This window comes from Symphalangus syndactylus, chromosome 4 (assembly GCF_028878055.3).
Source record: "Symphalangus syndactylus isolate Jambi chromosome 4, NHGRI_mSymSyn1-v2.1_pri, whole genome shotgun sequence".
Lineage (NCBI taxonomy): Eukaryota > Metazoa > Chordata > Mammalia > Primates > Hylobatidae > Symphalangus > Symphalangus syndactylus.
Genome location: NC_072426.2, coordinates 118,948,106 through 118,966,811, shown reverse-complemented (window position 1 = coordinate 118,966,811; position 18,706 = coordinate 118,948,106). Strand labels below are relative to the sequence as shown.

Genomic DNA, 18,706 nt, shown 5'->3' with positions numbered 1-18,706 from the left:
CAATCACATCTATCATCTCTGATCTAGTTTTTGACATCTAGTGGTTAAAGGATTATATTTAAAATCATGACTACACACTCTGGCTTTGTCATGATTTTTAAAACTATCAACTTCACATAGAAGCAAGATTGATTATATGTTTAGTTTGGGACTTACATCCTGTCTTTTAATGTACACAATCCATTCAGAGTGAAAGATACAGAATGCAAGATGTAAGCAAGCTTACCTTTGGTTTCCAGACTTGTGAACGTTTGCGGAGTAATTTCAGTGCACTCACATACTCCGCTTGTATCCTTCGAGCTGGCACAATCAAGTCTCCATCAGATTTAGTTACAGCTACCAGATCTGCCATCTCGATTATACCCCTTTTGATACCCTAAAGAGATCAGAAACATTTAATGACAACCAACATAAAAATGGGAAAACTAGTCAATGCTAAGATTTTGAAAGTCATACATTTCATTAACTTTTCATCTGTATCCTCCTAAGCCCTGGATGCCAAGAATCACCATTACTTGACAGAAATTACCCAAAAGCATTGGCTGTTGGAATTATAGAAGTCATCTGTAATATCTCTTCCAAATTTAGAGACTAACATGTTGAAATACATTCAGAATTAGGGTAGATACATCAAGTCACAACATGATTGAGTGGCAGGACAGTTCACATTGTCTCGTGATGGAATCTGCTTCTCCTGAGCTAACACTGCAGGATGCAAAACCATCCATCACTAAGGTGCTTAAAAAGAAAACACCTATCCTTAACATCTGCATTTCCAGAAAAAAGTCTTTGAAATTCTCCTTAAACATATATAGCATTTTATTTCCAATTTGCATTTGAGGAAAAATAACCTGATGTCTAAAAATACGTCAATCTCTTTTTTTATTATTATTTATTTTTATACTTCGTATTTTTCTTCTCTCAGCTTTGCGTGGACAAACCTCAATCTCTTAATTCAAATTATGTCACATAAAAATATTAGAAATAAAGGATGAAATCCAAAAACCAAACCTTATTTAGTAAATACAGATTTTTCTACATAAGATTAAAATTTCTTTTCAAATATTTTTAAACAAAACATTCAATTATGAAATATTAATAGTTAACGTTTCTAAATAAGCAGCCATAGTCTGCAATCACTATGTTTTAGAATTACAAAATTGAAACAGAAGCATTGTATAACAAATAGTTTGTCTGGGCTAGGTGTGGTGGCTCACACCAGTAATCCCAGCACTTAAGGAGGCTAAGGCAGAAGGATCGCCTGAGGTCAAGAGTTCAAGACCAACTCGGGCAACAAAGCAAGACTTCATCTGTAGAAAAAAAAAAATTAAAAAATTAGCCGAGAGTGGTTGCACATGGCTGTAGTCCGAGCTACTTGGGAGGCTGAGGCAGGAGGGTAGCTTGAGCCCAGGAGTTCAAGGTTACAGTGAGCTATGATCATGCCACTGCACTCCAGCCTGGGAAACAGAGTGAGACCCTGTCTCTGGAAAAAAAAAAAAAAAGGAAAAAATTTGTCTGGTCTTTGGGTTTCTGGGAGGTAATCTTTTAAGTTCTAAATTCCCAGAATTTCCTGAGTAACAGGAGTGTCTGTTATTCATGGGAGGTGCCTGGGGCTATACCTGAATTTTTTGTTTGTTTGTTTTTTTTTTTTGAGACAGAGTCTCACTCTGTCGCCTAGGCTGGAGTGCAGTGGTGCGATCTTGGCTCGCTGCAAACTCTGCCTCCCGGGTTCGAGCCATTCTCCTGCCTCAGCCTCCCGAGTAGCTGGGACTACAGGCACCCGCCACCACGCCCGGCTAATTTTTTTTGTATTTTTAGTAGAGACGGGGTTTCACCGTGTTAGCCAGGATGGTCTCTATCTCCTGACCTCGTGATCCGCCCACCTCGGCCTCCCAAAGTGCTGGGATTACATGTGTGAGCCACCGCCCCCGGCCTATACCTGAGTTTATGCAATGAGATCACTCAGGATGGGAGACTGACCATGGCAGAAAGACCTATCATGTGATTAGAGGGCTGGGGTTTTATGACATGTGATATCAACCCAACTGCCAGGGAGGGGACAGGGGCTAGAGATCAAGTTCAATTATTCAACCAATCATGCCTACATAATGAAACCCTAAGAAAAACTTGGGACACTAAAGCTCAGGGGAGCCTTCTGGTTGGTGATACACATCAATATGCCAGGAGAGAAATGTGTCTTGAGGACACAGAAGCTTTGCATTTGGGCCCTCCCAGACTTCTTATGTGTCTCTTCATTTGGATGGTCCTGATTTGTCTCCTTTATAAGCATGCTGCAATTGTAATATAGTGCTTTCCTGAGTTCTCTGAGTCAGTCTAGTGCAAGGGTCCCCAACCCCCAGGCCACGGAGGAACTGGGCCTCAAAGCAGGTGGGCAGCAGGGGGGCGAGCATTACTGCCTGAGCTCTGCCCCGTTAGATCAGCAACAACATTTGATTCTCATAGGAGCGCAAACTCTATTGTGAACTACGCATGCTAGGCATCTAGGTTGTGCACTCCTTATGAGAATCTAATTGATGCCTGATGATCTGAGGTGGAACAGTTTCATCCTGAAACCATCCCCCCTTACCCCCAGTCTGTGGAAAACTGTCTTCCATGAAACCAGTTCCCGGTGCCAAAAAGGTTGGGGACCACTGCTCTAGTGAATTACTAAACCTAAGGGATAATGGGAACCCTCAAATTTATAGCCAGTTGGTCAGAGATATGGGTGGCCTGGGAACCCTGAAGCTTGCAGCTAGTAGTGTCTGAAGTGAGAGGCGGCTTGTGGAGGACTCTGCCCTCACCCTATGAAGTCTGCACTAACTTTGGGTAGTTGTGCCAGAACTGCAGTGCAGGAGGAGAGTAAGAATCCCATTGTACAACATATAAACTATGATAGTGGGATCCCACTCTCCCCAGAACTTTTGAATCAAGTATACTAACAACATCTATGCAACAATGGTCTCTTCTGGCTGAAGCGATCCATGTATTTCAGTCATGTTACAGATGGAAAAATTTATGTTGCATAATTTTACATTCTCAAGGACATATATTCTATTCCTGTAAGTTAGGAAAAAATATAGAGAATCTGCCTTTGATTCAGGTACTTTAGCCAACATGAATGATGTTTCATTTTCTAAACCATTATCAACTTAGTTTACAAAAACACAACATTGGAAATTTTTATTTTCAGAGATATACATTTTATATTTTTGGGGAAAAAAATAAAAATTACCTGCAACTCATCTCCTCCTGCTGGTGGCAGTAGTAAAACAAACATGTCAACCATGTCAGCAACAGCAAACTCCGACTGACCCACACCTGAAATTTTAAATCACAACTATATCCTAAAATACTCACCATTATTAGACTTTCTCAACTACATTGACCATTTTCATTCTACTTCATTCACTCATACTCATGGTCACACAGTCAACCTGGTCACTCTTTTAAACATCTCACTTCTGAAGAATGTATTAAACGTCATATCTTACCCTCTAAGCAAACCAGTTATCCTTCCTAGCTCTCCCACTCCGTTCTTGGATTGAATGGAGAACCTAAAGGCTTCCATCCTCTCCTCACTCTCACAGCTCTTTCTTGGCTTCCCTTTCATCAGCGAGCAGCTTGAACACTGTGACTCTAATCTTGAATCATGCCTGCAAATACTTTCATCTTTTTTGTCTTCTCGTCCTCATACTTGCCTGCAAACGCCCAATTATGTATGGATCAATCCAACTATGTGTGTTCTCTCCTCCATAGGCACGTGAGAGAAATCACTCAACTCTGTGGACAAAAGCCACGACAGGCAGCCTCTGCTACATCTTCCTTATGGCCTGGCAAAAGCAATCTCCCTAAATGCCCTCAGTTGGCTTCCGTTCCATTTCCCACAGCAGCTATTATGAACATTCACTGTCCCATAATCTCCCCGCTTGATGAGGACCACAGCACCTACTTCACAGAGAAAATAAAGGCAAGAACTTCCTAGGCTTCTCCCTCTCCCGTCCTCCACAGGTAACAAGACACAAACATAAACTCAGCCTTACTGCCTCCTCTGCAGTCTCAGTGTAATAAGAACTATTTGACTGAAAAGGAATCTCTCATTCCTTCCACTTCCTCTGGGTCCTTGCTGATTTTTATCTTTAACCTCTCATTTATCTACAGGCTCTTGCCCCCCAGCACAATACATAAATTGTGCTCAAATCTTTCTCATCTTAAAACCACATAAAATGAAAACAACAACAACAAAATAACAAGACAAAAACTTACAAACTCCTCCAACTATCACCATGTTTCTCACTTTTTTAAAAAATACTCGTTTCTGGAAAAAGGTAATTTATGCTGACTCCTTCCACTTCACTTCATGTTCATCTCGCCCCACTTAAAACCGCCTTCCAGCCTGGGTGATGTGCTGAGACCCTGTCTCTATAAAAAATACAAAAATTCGCTGGGCATGTTGGTGTACCTGTAGTCCCAGCTACTTGGGAAGCTGAGGTGGAAGGACAGCTTGAACCTGAGCCTGGGAGGTCGAGGCTGCAGTGAGCTGTGATTGTACTGCTGTGTTCCCACCTGGGCAACATGGTGATACCCCATCTCAAAAAAAAAAATCTTCTTCCACCAAAACTCTGGAAACCCGCTCCCTTTCTCAGTGTGATGGACTTCTAGTTGCCTATTTAATATTTATTCTTCCCTATTTTCTTATCCCAATGTTATTAGGAATATCAATGTATCAGATCAAAGACCACATTAACAAGATCCCCTTTCAGCTAAATATGATGAATGAGTCAAAGCAACAGTCATTAGATAGGGTTTCCAGAAAAGTTTTTTAAAGATGGCTAATCCAGCTATACCTCTTATGCCACCCCGCTCTGCTTATTTCCCTTTCCTTCTTCCATCTATGTGGAATATGGAAGTGTCAGTCAGAGCTTCATCAGCCATCTTTTAACCATGAGCAAACTGGAGGATGGAAACTGAGTGCTAAGAATGGTAAGCAGGCAGACAAAAGCAACCTGTGACACCGAGGGCACTGTCAAAGCACCATACCTGCTCTGGACTGCCTGCCTCAGGCTCCTTTTTATTTTAAAGAGAGATTGGGTCTTGTTCTGTTGCCCAGGCTAGAGTGCAATGGCATGATCATGGCTCACTGCAGCCTTGAACTCCTGGGCTCAAGCCATCCTTTCACCTCAGCCTCCTGAGTAGATGGAACTGCAGGTGTGTAACACAATGCCTGGCTATGTTTTTTTTTTTTTTTTTTTTTTGGTAGAACCAAGGTCTTGCTATGTTGCCCAGGCTGGTCTCAAACTCCTGGGCTCAAGCAATCCTTCCGCCTTGGACTCCTAAACTGCTGGGACTACAGGTGTAAGCCACCATGCCTGGCCTCAGGGTTCTTTTATTTTTTGAGAGAGTCTCACTCTGTCACCCCGGCTGGAGTGCAGTGGTGCCATCACAGCTCACTGCAGCCTCAAACTCCTCAGGCTCAGGTGATCCTCCCACCTCAGACTGCCAAGTAGCTAGGACTACAGGTGTGTGCCACCATGCCCAGCTAATTTTTTTATTTTTCTGTAGAGACGAGGTTTTACCATCTTGCCCAGGGACGTTTGGAACTCCTGGGTTCAAGCAGTCTGCCTGCCTTGGACTCCCAAAGTGCTGGGATTATAGGCTGGGGCCACATCGCCCGCTCTAGGTCTCTTTTATATAGAAAACAACCTCTTTCTTGTTTGAGTCACTGTTATTTTGAGTTTCTGGGAAAGGTAGCTAAATACAATTTCCAGGTAATATATTTGGTTTTTCAGGTGCTCTTCTCCTTTGATTTTCTTACTACCACTCAGGCAACTAACTCTTCATTCATCTACTTTTTAATGGTGGAGTTTCTAAAGCCCTGTCATGGCTGTTGTTATAAACTAAGTTGTGTTCCCCTCATCTAGAAACATTCCTATGTTAGGCCGGGCGCGGTGGCTCATGCCTGTAATCCCAACACTTTGGCAGGCCAAGGCGGGCGGATCACAAGGTCAGGCATTAGAGACCAGCCTGGCCAATATGGTGAAACCCCGTCTCTACTAAAAATACAAAAATTAGCTGGGTGTGGTGGCATGCACCTGTATTCCCAGCTACTCGGGGGGCTGAGGCAGGAGAATCATTTGAACCCAGGAGGCGGAGGTGGCAGTGAGCCAAGATTGCACCACTGCACTCCAGCCTGGACGACAGAGCGAGACTCTATCTTTAAAAAAAAAAAAAAAAGACCAGGCACGCGGTGGCTCACTCCTGTAATCCCAGCACTTTGGGAGGCTGAGGCGGGCGGATCACAAGGTCAGGAGTTCGAGACCATCCTGGCTAACACAGTGAAACCCTGTCTCTACTTAAAAAAAAAAAAAAAAAAAAAAAAAAGATTAGCCGGGCATGGTTGCAGGCGCCTGTAGTCCCAGCTACTGGGGAGGCTGAGGCAGGAGAATGGCGTGAACCCAGGAGGCAGAGATTGCAGTGAGCCGAGACTGCGCAACTGCACTCCAGCCTGGGAGACAGAGCAAGACTCCGTCTCCAAAAGAAAAAAAAAACAACAAAACAAAACACAAAACCACATTCCTATATTAAAGTTCTAAACCTCAAGGTGACTTTATCTGGATATAGGGCCTTGAAAGAAGCAATTAAATGAGGTCATAAGGGTAGGGCCTTAATCCAATAGGACTAGTGTCCTCAAAAGGACAGGAAGAGAAACTAGGAGACTGAAGTGAACAGGAAGAGACAAGGGAGAGTGAAGATGCAGCAAGAAGGCAGCCATCTACCTACAAGACAAATGTAGGGGTCTTAGGAAAAACCAACCCCATGGGCACCTTGATGTTGAACTTCAGTCTCCAGAACTGTGAGAAAATACATTTCTGTTGTTTAAGCCACCCAGTCTACGGTATTTTGTTATGGCAGCCCTAGCAGATTAATATAAATATCTTCCATTTTTGTCCCATATTTTCCCCAGTTGATCTGAACCAAATTCTCAAACTATGAAACTATGAACCATGCTGGTAACTATTAAATCTGTATTGCTCATTCAGTCCTTTTCTCTTGAGACACACAGTCACTCGGATACCTAATAAGCATTTAACACTTAATATATTCACAACTGAACTCATTGTTTTCCTCTCTGCAAATCTACTTTTTCCACAGTATTCTCTATTATCTGCAATTCCCCTTCCTTCCTTATCTCACATCTTATCATGGATAAAATCCTGCCCATTTATCTTCAATGTTTTATTGATCTATCTCATCTCCATTCCCACTTCCTTTGCTTGGTTCAGACCTCTACCATCTCCTTCTGGGATTAGTACAGTAGTCTCCTGATTCTATTCTAGCCCTCCTTCTAATCATTCTGTACTCTGCTGCCAGGGATCTCTCCAAAATACATATCTGGTTTTCTCACTCTCTTGCTTATCCAGCAGCATCTTCCCACTCCTTTAAGGGCAAAATCCAGAAGACTCCTTGGCATGGCATGTAAGGTCCCTGACAAGCTGGCCATGGCCTACTGCTCCAACTGACCTCCCTTCATTCCCTGCCTTCACACTCTGTGCTCTAAGTATCCTGAGCAAACTGTACTTCTCTGGATGGGCCATGTTTTCTGACTCCTGTGTATCTTTGCAAATGCCCTTTATCGCATACTTTGTTTAACTCCAATTCTTCCTTCAAAACTGAGTTCAGCTGTCACCTCCTCTAGGAGGTCTTCACTGGACCTCCACATCTGAATTAGGCTGTATCACAAACATTTATCCCACAGTAATATAAGAGATTGTCTCTCCACAAGAAAGAATTTATTAGGGTTTTCATTTCAGTGTCTTTATCACATGTAACTGTATGCTAAGGATATAAAACAATGAAATAAAACATATCTGCATTTTCAAAAGGCACCCAACTACATTAATTTTCTTGGTGAACACAGTAGACATATGAAATGTACTTAAACAAAATAGGTGTTGTGCTAAAGCATCATTTACACAGATCATCCTAATGCTTACAGTTCTCCTCTGGCATGTATAATATACCACCTGTATAACAGTTATCCAGATAGATGGCTTATTTTTACTCTTTAAAATAAGATCTTGGAGGGTAAAGATTATAACCCATCCATTCATATCTTCTAGGGAGTATGGGATATCTTGTATTTAATTATATATTTAGCAAATATCTGCTGAATGAACAAAAATAAGTTGTCACTCATCTTTATATAGCATTCATAAAATAGTATATTGTTATGAAATAGAATATCACACTCACCAACGGTTTCAATAAGAATTATGTCATATCCCGCTCCTTCACACAACAGAATAGCTTCATTTGTGGTCCTTGTCACGCCTCCTAAAGTTCCTCTAGTAGGAGATGGCCTGATGTATGCATTCATATCTCTTGATAACTCAGTCATTCGGGTTTTATCACCTAAGAGTGATCCTAAAACATACAGTTACATTTTATAATCGTGGAACAGTTTTATGGGTCAATTATCAGCCAGTTCCTAGAGGGAAGTGCTTTATGCCATTTCTCCCTAAATCTCAAACTGCATTTCATATTACTGAGCTTCTCTCCAACTCATTGTATACAATGATGTCAGATTAATCTTAACATTTCAAGCCCCTAAAAATCTATAATTTATAGCTTCCCCCTGACCAAAGGTTCCAATCTAGATTCTTCAGCCACACCTTACCTGTCCAACTCTGGCTTCTACTAGTCCCCACACCAATCCTCTGTTCCAACCAGCGTGGTTACTTTACTGTCAACATCACTGTGTTTGCTTCGTCCCATCTTTTGTTTGTGCTCTCATGCCAGAAGTATCTCTCCTGTTTCCTCACTGCTGAGTTACAATGTGTCAAGCCCAGGGTCTGTATTCTGGTTCCACCGTTTCACACTATTCAATTTTGAGAGGTCACTTTACCTTCCTGAACCCTCTTTCCTCAGCTACATCACAAGGGTAATATGCTACTGGGAGAAGCAAATGTAATTATATACAGGAAGGTGCTTCAAAACCGTTGATAACAAAAACACAGAACTTATCCACCTTATAAAGATCAGTAAAAGTCCTTGCTCCTTCATATAGTCTGCCTGGAACCTTTTCAGCCCATGCCCATCTCTGTGATTTTCTAAGGTACAACAGCTCTGCAATGTATGCCAGCATGCTGGAGGGCATAAGAGAACTTTAGTGTCCCTCCCCTTTCTATTATCTCCATGAGCACCCTCCACTCCTCATTCTTTTATTTTTGCAAATGACATTTTCTCAACCTTACGTAAATGCTACACAAATATATCTTCAAGCTGCCCCTTCTGCCCAGTCTGTTGCTTCTAATCGCCTACTACTTAGAAAATTTGGAGCTCTCACTGAATGCAATGTAAGCTGAGTTAATGGATGGAAAACTATTCATACAACACATTTTTTGGTTTCATATTTTTAATTCTTATCTCTTTCACACGGTGGTTCTCAACTGGGGGCAATTTGGCAATGTTTAGAGACATATTTACTTGTCACAAGTGAGGGGTAGGGTGCTACTGGCATCTACTGGGTAGAGGCCAGATATGCTGCTAAGTAAGCATCCTTCAATGCACAGGACAGTCACCCACAACAAAGAATGATTTGACATAAAATGTCACTACCGCCAAACTTGAGAAACCGTGCTTTAAATAAGTCTTTGCCTACAGGACCATGTCTTATATAGGTTGTATACTAAATGCTTAACAAAGTGTTAAGAGTAGGCACTCAATAACTGTGGAATGAAACTGGTTACGTTTTTGTTTTCATGGTAGTATAATATTTTGACAAACATCAATACTTACAAATTCTAGAAGACTGAAAGTCCTGGGACTATTATGTTTTTCTACTTTGCTTTAGTCATATACCAACATTTGTAGATGTACTGCTGTTCTAATCTGAATATTCATTTTCCCTCTTTTTAAGAGCTACTTTTTCCACATAATGTAAAGATTGAAAAGTGTCTTAAAGATATGCTCTTTTACCACTAAATGCCAGTTCAGAGTCTTCTCATAGGTTCTAATTCTAGACCACACATGTACCCCATACATCAAGTTCCTTATTTACTTCACATACAACCTTTTCTTAAGGTAATTTTCTGCATGAAATAATCTCTGTGTAAGTAAACAATCTGCCAAAGCTATACTTTAAACTACTATCCTATAGATCCCATCACACTGAAGTAAACATTAGGAAATTACTCTCCCATGTCTTAGCCAGCGATTCCAAAACTGTTAATTGAAGACTCTCACGAAGATCTCAAAGCTATCACAGGGAGTCTGTGAATTCAAAGCACAAAAAAGATGGACTATAGACCAAAAAACTAATGCTTCTCAAACTTTAATGTAATGCTGTTTTTCAAGTGTATGTACTGATGCAATAAGGTAGAAATTTATATTTATAGTGTTTTGTCTGTCCTTGTATTTTTTTCTTTCAAAGTGTATATAATTTTTTTGCCTGAGAAAGGGATCACCATTTTTTGAGAAAGGTTAGGAACCACATAGCTATGTAACTTTAATCACAGGCTATTTTATGACATTATTTTTGTCTATTATTATCTCAAGCTATTATTTTTTTTCTATTGTTAAGTATTCCAGAATATTGTGAAAATGGGGGAATAGCCTTCTCACCTATATATAAATGAGGGCCACTTACTGAAAAATCCTTCATTAAGTACTTACTTTTAACAAAGTTCTAAAACTGTAAATGAGACAACATATTGACATGGATTTAATTTTGAACCTTGTGAGCAAAAATTTTATTTTACAGTTAACTTTTTTTATTATAGTGACTCAAAAATTTTGAATGTTCTGAGCTAGATTTCTCAATGGGGTAATAATAGGAATGGGGTGATAATAGGAATTGTCCACGTCTATATTAACCTAAGTCCCTAAAATATGATTACATCATCATTCTGAATACTTAGTATTAAACCCACATTATAACGCAGTACACAAAAACCAAATAATTCCATAAAGCATCTTGCATTTACCCCTTCACAACACACATTGTATTGTAATGGCCTGCGTTTGTGTTTCCTGCATAAGATGTAAACCTTGCTAAAGCCAGGACTGTATCTTGTTCACCATTATATAACACAGTTTAAGAACCTTCCATGTACAATGCCTCACCTACAGTAGGCACTCAAATACTTCCTAAGTGAGTAACTGTAATATGAAAAGCTTAAATCATAAAGAGGGGTAAGGGAAGAAAAAACCTTTCCTGTTTATATGGTATGCTTTCTGTTTTCTTTAAACGATCCTTTGGGGAACTAAGTTTATATTCATTTTATCTCTGATGAGCTGCAAATTAAACTTTGAGTGACTTCATGTCCTCAAATCAGAAAGTAATTGCTTAACATTCTGTGCAACGTACAATGTACTATGCTAAATGCCGTAAGGGGAATGGCAGTATATTACAGTGCCCCTCTAAGAGCTTTCTGTTTAACTGAACATATTATATAAACAGTTGACAATTATAAACAGCAGTAAGGTTTTTCTAAAGCTTAAGAGATGTTAAAACATTATGAGGAAAATGACACATGAGTAAGGACCTATTTTCTGAATTGCACAGGTGCTAATGCAGCCAGGAAACAACAGGAGCAAAGAGGGGCCTGGCCTTATGCATGGGAGCTGAAGGACCAAAATTTGCATTTGATCATCTTCAACTTCTGGCACCTGTTGTCACAGTTTTCTGAGTGCCCACTGAGCTATCCACAAGCTGGCCGCCTCTGAAGAGTACAACACTCCCAAACTACTTCCCTCAGCTTCCACCTAACTCTGCAGAACTCCCTTCCTTTAGCGAGACCAAACTTAGCTAGCAGTTAGAGGTCACCCAACTGTGCCAATTCCTACTAAATTGTAACAGAAAGCCCCCAGAGCTCTGCAATTTAAAAAGAATCAGCCATACTTACCACCACTAGTACAAGAAGAAGGGTCCACAGCTAGCACAGATAATTTGTGCCCTCTCTCAGTAAGCATTTTTCCAAAATATTCTATAAATGTTGATTTTCCAGCACCAGGGGGCCCAGACAATCCTACGGTGGAAAGAGATCTTCTAGTTCAATGAAACAAATGAAATCAGAACTACGATCAGTTTTACTGAGTAAAATATTAGACTACCTTCTATTTCCCCTAATGTATTAAAACCACAATTAATATATTTCAACATGTCCTAAAATGGCAAATAAAAATCTGTTTCTTTAATTCCCGAGTAACGGGGCTATAGGAAGGAAACACTCTGGGTTCCACATGTTCACAAAATTCACTTTTAAAAACTGCAAAACATGCTTTGCCTTTGTACTATAAAGTAGATCTTTCTGGACAGACTTCACTGTCTCCATTGTTAATGTGCTCAGTTTCTACATCTGCCCACTTCTCATCATGATCAAATTATTTTACCTACCTCAGTTCTGTATACTTCTTCCCACTGGAAAAACAACTCATTATTCTAGAAATTCCCAGTGATTGAGAAAGCAGTTTTCTATTTATAAGGGATCATCTTTTTTCTTCATCTCACTCATAACTCAAAGAATATAAACTGAATTCTGAAAAAAATAATTTATGTTAAGAAAAGCAGAAAGCTCCCCCACTTGGAGAGTTGGCAGTGCACGGCCGGTAAGAGCACAAACCCTGAAGCCACGCAGCCAGTTCTCATTCTAGCTCTGCCTCCCACGAGCTGTGTGATCTTGGGTAAATTACTTAACCTCTTTCTATGCCTCAGTGTCCACTGCAATAAAATAGATATAGTAATAGTACCTCTCTCTTCAGGTTGTTTTAAGAATTAGATGAGTTAATGTCTGTAATATGTTTAGAACAGTGCATGGCATAAGAGATATATAAGTGTATGTTAAATGAAATATATAAAACATAGGCATTTAACTACACTCAAAGTATGTATAGTGTATGGGATGCCTGACTCCTTACCACAATTCTTGGGGCAGATCCAATACTATCTTAAACACCCTTTTAGGTGCCGAATAAACATTTGTTGCTTTTACTTATGGTGGTGAAAAAAATAACTGCAATAAAGACAGGTTTATCTGGCCTCATAAGATCAAGATGGAAGAACCGGAATAGCACTACAAAGTTATCTGTGAACTGCTAGTTAATTCCATACATTTCTGAGACATTTTTTCAAAGATTCTCTAAAATCTTAGTAAGTAGGCACTTTGTCATAACTAGAATTTCTCTGTGGGAGTTTGCTATTATCTTTGTTTACCATACATAAAGATTATTAACATCCAATGTAGTACTCTCAAAATGAGAATCCCTCAGTAAGGGCAGAAGATTAAGAAGTCTGAAAAATGGGGACCAGTATAAATATTGGTTGGCGAGCTATTTTGAAATTATCTTAAAGCATCCATGCCCATTACCCTAAAAACCAGGAGGCTTTTGTGTCTGCATTGCCAATAAACTGTGAGACAAAGGTGTAATGTAACATGAAATTTTAAAAGTATTTACTCATTCTCCACAAAATTTTTGCACTTTAACCACCAAGACAAGTTGTTTTTAGCAGGAGGGTTGGTTCAAATCACCTAGTTCACCACCGTGGGACATTCTCATTCCACCTAAACTGGCTTGTTTAATTCCTGCTGGTCAAACATATCTAAATTGTTTTACAATGTACAATTTCAAAAACAATTTCAGAACCAAGTCAAATTGTTCAAGAAATCAAATGAACATCTAATATACAGACAACAAATAAATATGATCTCTTTCTTAAAGTACATTTTGATAGGCTGGGCATGGTAGCCCGTGCCTGTAGTCCCAGCACTTTGGTAGGCCAAGGTGGGAGGACTGCTTGAGCCCAGGAGTTCAAGACCAGCCTGGGCAACATAATGAGACCCCATCTCTACTAAAAAAAAATTAGCCAAGGATGATGTTGGAGGCATGATATTGGAGCCAAGCATGATGTTGGAGCTATGATCACCACTGCATTCCAGCCTGAGTGACAGAGTGAGACTAAAAATAAAATAGCTGGGCATAGTGGTTCATGCCTGTAATCCCAGCACTTTGGGAGACCAAGACGGGTGGATCACTTGAGGTCAGGAGTTCAAGACCAGCCTGGCCGACATGGTGAAACCCCATCTCTACTAAAAATACAAAAATTAGCTGGGCATGGTAGTGCATGCCTGTAATCCTAGCTACTCGGGAGGCTGAGGCAGGAGAACTGCATGAACCCAGGAGGCAGAGGTTGCAGTGAGCTGAGATCACGCCACTGCACTCCAGCCTGGGAGACAGAGCAAGACTGTCTCAAAAAATAAAATAAATAAAAAATAAAAATAAAATTTTGGTATTGAGATGGCTGCATTTACAGTCACTCCCAGAAACTCAATAAAAAGTACCTGAAGGAAGTGAGACTTGCCTATACAAAGACTAATGAAATACCTAAGAGGCAGAATTTTGAAACGTGATAATTATAGTTGATACGACAACAAAACAGGGAATTCACTTTAAACTATTTAAGCAGAAGGACTACTAAAAGAAAAAGGAGTAAACTCGCTAGTAGTTCTTCCTATGACTATTTCTATCCTGGGATCCAGAGCAAGATTCTTGCCAAAGTAAAAATCTTATATTATGTTCTTAAAATACATAGCCTTGGTTCAAATGTCATGGCAATTTTTTCAACTTAACAAAACTAATATTTGCCATGAAAACTCATTTAAAATTCATCCAAATATTGAGAAAAAAGTCCCCATTCGATTGCAAACTATTTAGACTTTTTTTTTTTCTTAAACCAGAATACAGAGAATTTGTAAAAATATTTACTGAGAAAACACACAAAAAAGACTGACCTACTCGAAATGCTAGTGGTTTTCCTTTATTTGATTGTTCTTGTTCTCTGTGGTAAAGTAATACTTTCTGAAGAAGCACCTGGGCTAACTCCTTTTTCCTGCTGTGAGTTGATTCTACAAGAGTTATGGCCTCTGCTAAACAGGCCCTTTGCCCTTGGATTAAACCAGTATAAAGTTTATCCACAAATCTTTGCTCTTTATCAGAAAGTCCTTCTGTGTGGTCCTTTAAGGTTGTTTGTACACATAATTTTCTCTTTAAACCATCTGACAGCAGCACCCACTTTGTACAATGGAATCCAAGAGAATTAAACGGCTGAGCACATGGGATTCCTGATCCGAGATGAGTACTTGAGTGAAAGATGAAGTGGTAACGTCGGAAAGGTGCTCTTAAAAGGCCTTTTAGGAAATGCTGGTGAGGATGTGGTAGCAGCATGGACATATTCGTTTTATTTGTAACTGAAGAAAACACTGGATGCGTTTTGGCTCAATGTGATTTGTGATCTCCCTAGAAGAAAGAAAAACATGTCAGCCAGTTCAATATATAACTAAAATATTGAAGTAGTAAAATTTGAAAGCCTAGTGTTTCCCCCATATTCTAAACCACACATAATCAGAGTTTTTGGTAGTACAAATGGGTGAAAGTTTTCTTACTAAATAAACTTAGAAAACTCCCTCCATGGCCACAGTTAATATTCAGAGTAACCCAAATAATGGAACTACTACTCTACTGCGAAGTGTAATTTACATGAACATTTTCTTCTAATAAAAACAATATATAACATACCACTAGGGTAAAAACTTTATGTTGTGCTTTCTCTTACATTCATCTTAACAATTTCCTCAGGTCAATACACCAGATTCTGAAGCTCATACAAAAGGTTAAAAAAAAATGAATCTCTCTGATGCTGGCCTTGTATTCACTCTCTACAAAAAGAAATGTGATTACTAGGGTGGGCACTTCAGGTGTAAGTTTAGATACATGTTTGTATTCAATAGACTCATCCTTGAACACAGATGTATGCAAAGAGTAGCCTAACTTAAAGCACACAAACAAGCCATAAGTGAACTGTAGCAGTTGTGTAGTAACCAGATCAGCATATCTCAAAGTATAGTCAGAGCCACCTGGGTGCTTATTTAAAATGCACATTCCCAGCCCCACTAATCAGAATCCCTGTAGATTCATACTAAAGTTTGAACCACTACGAAATTAGGTAAGGATCTTTTTTTTTTTTTTTTTTTTTTTGAGATGGAGTCTCGCTCTGTCGCCCAGGCTGGAGTGCAGTGGCGTCATCTCGGCTCACTACAAGCTCCGCCTCCCGAGTTCATGCCATTCTCCTGCCTCAGCCTCCCGAGTAGCTGGGATTACAGGCGCCTGCTACCACGTCCAGCTAATTTTTTGTATTTTTAGTAGAGACTGGGTTTCACTGTGTTAGCCAGGACGGTCTCGATCTCCTGACCTCGTGATCCGCCCGCCTCGGCCTCCCAAAGTGCTGGGATTACAGGCGTGAGCCACCGCGCCAGGCCATAAGGATCTTTTTTCTGATGATATACTGATATTCTCTACTTCAAATTGTATTAAAAAATGAAAGTTGACATGGTATGCCGAGTCAGGGCAGTGCAGAGGTTACGAGCCATGGTCACTGAATCTCTGCCACTTAAGCCAAAATAACCTTAGGCAAGTTACTTGACCACTCTGTGCCTCAGCTTCCTCTTGAGTAAAGAGAATAGGTAAGAAAGCAGAGTGGTTGTGAGAGCAAAATGACAATTCTTGTAAAAAGCTTAGAACAGTGTCTACCGTGGAGTAAGAGCTCAATTAACCTTAGCTTTATTTGAATTACACCAAGTTATGAAACATTGGTAATAATTCTTCCAGTAGCAATCTAAAATTTACAGTTATATATAATTCACCCAGTTTGGGTTTATGAGTATTTGTAAATTTTGGTTGATTTTCAAGCACCTTGTGGCATGATGGAATAAATTATTGCTCCAAGGTATACCTCTAAATGGTACTTCAAGGCCGATGAACATGAAATTAATTTTAGCTTCTTAACATTCTATTAGGGAAAAAAGAATAGTTTAAGATTTTTTAAACTGGTAGAACTATAAGTGCTCATCAGTTTTCCAAAAGCAACAACTTTTTCTCTATGGGGCGGCGGGGGGGCGGGGGGCGGCATTATAATGTCTATTTGTACAAAATTAGCCTTATTCTAAAAGGACAATTAAAAATGTATAAAAGTTTTTCTAAAAAACAATTTTAAAACATCTAATGTCACCTTTCACACAAACACACAAAAAGACATTTAAAACAAAACTTTAAGACAGAGTCTACTTTGGAAGCTCTCTTTCAATACCACCTTTAAGCACAATTCTCATCAACACCACTACCATTACCAACAGACTGGAATCCCACAGGCAAGAACTGTATTTTTATTCAACCACATTTTCTAAGAACGTGCTACTTTTCAGGTCCCATGATAGGTGATAAGAGTAATGGTGACTATAGTAATGGTACTGATGGGGATGACAATAGTATTTGATTATGTTCCAGCCATTATACCATAACCTTCTATTAATATATTAGTTCCCTAGGGCTGCTGTAACAAATTACCATAATTACTGTAACAGAATTAGTTACTTAATTACATTGCAAAGACTCTTTTTCCAAATAGGGCCACATTCACAGGTTCCAGGGATTAGGATGTGGACATATCTTTTTGAAGGCCATCATTCAACCTGCTACACTTTCTTAGGTACAATGCCTCATTCATTATCTTATCTTAAATAACCTAATCCTAGCACTTCAAGAGCTCACAGAATAAAATACATCACATCAAAGAAAGAACAAAGTGCCATGGGAACAGACAAGATTACAGGAGCTCACTCTCCTTAGGGAATTCAAGTCATAGAGGAGTTGAAGTCAAGACCGACTCTGAAATAACAAAAATGTTGAAGAAGGTTGAGGCAGGCTTTCCAGTCTGAGGACTTAAATGTGCAAAATCAGAGTTGGGACTTGGTCTCTTCCCTGTCATGTCAGAGAAAATTAAGAAATTCAGTAAGGCAGAAGCCTAGGGTATATGGAACTACTGATAGGAGATGAGGCTGGACCAGAGGTAAACTGAGGTCAAGAATTTAAATTTTGTCTTGTGGGCAGAGGACAAATGACAGAGACCTTTATGGAGGTGACATAATCAACTTTGCTTTTGAAAAGATAACTCTAGAAGCAGTGACATGAAGGCAAGAGTGATGAGACTTTTAAACAGAGCCCAGTTCAGGAAGCCTAGCAAGGAACCAAAGGAGAAGATGAGGACCTAGACTGAGGCAAGTTATTAAGGAATGGCAAAGAAAAGGCTGCTTTAAGACCTTCTTGAGCTATCCTATCTTATTAGAATCCTCAGAGTTTGACATGGAGCCTGGCACACTGCAATTGCTTAAATAAAAAGAAAAAAGAGCTGCTGCTGATCTGAACTTATTTCATTCCCCAAATGCCTGGCACATTAGAGTCTACAAGCCACTTTCAGATATTTTATTTCATTTTATTCTCCAGTTAATTCCATGAAGGCAGTACAACAGTTATTATTTTCATTTAACAGAAGGGGGAAAGAACACTGAGAGAGCTGAGTGATCACAGTCATAGCCAGTGGCGGGCCCAAGATTCAAACCCACGTTGTTTGACTCTCTATGGCAGGCATTACTTAATAAATTATATTAAAATAACAAAGAAGTCCTTTGGCTAAAAGGGAAGTAGATATTAGTAACTGCCCAGCTTCTAAAGTGAGTAAGAAGTCTTTTCAGTTGCAGTGACGCTAGTGGCATGAGGAGGAGCCAAAGAACAGAGAGAGGAAATCTGCAGGATAGAAAATATTCTCATTACCAAATCTAGTCCTGTGGTCCCATAGGGAAGATGTTGTCATATGTAGTCT

The 18,706-nt window shown here is 39.7% G+C and overlaps 1 protein-coding gene across 4 annotated transcripts in view; it reads right to left on the bottom strand.

Annotated features, from left to right (window-relative positions):
* MMAA (metabolism of cobalamin associated A) overlaps positions 1 to 18,706 on the bottom strand; it is a 37,748-nt gene that overhangs the window by 2,980 nt on the left and 16,062 nt on the right. For 2 of the 4 annotated variants that reach the window (XM_055276037.2, XM_063638217.1), the window contains exons 2-6: positions 14,787 to 15,291; positions 11,904 to 12,026; positions 8,251 to 8,421; positions 3,233 to 3,318; positions 227 to 376 (exon numbers count right to left, since the gene is read on the bottom strand). In XM_055276037.2, coding sequence (XP_055132012.1) covers positions 227 to 376; positions 3,233 to 3,318; positions 8,251 to 8,421; positions 11,904 to 12,026; positions 14,787 to 15,225 — 969 coding nt within the window. In that variant the 5' untranslated portion in view covers positions 15,226 to 15,291. Of the gene's footprint in view, positions 1 to 226; positions 377 to 3,232; positions 3,319 to 8,250; positions 8,422 to 11,903; positions 12,027 to 12,394; positions 12,904 to 14,786; positions 15,292 to 16,694; positions 16,836 to 18,706 lie in introns of those variants that run through there. The other 2 variants (XM_055276036.2, XM_055276038.2) reach the window with 2 other exon arrangements.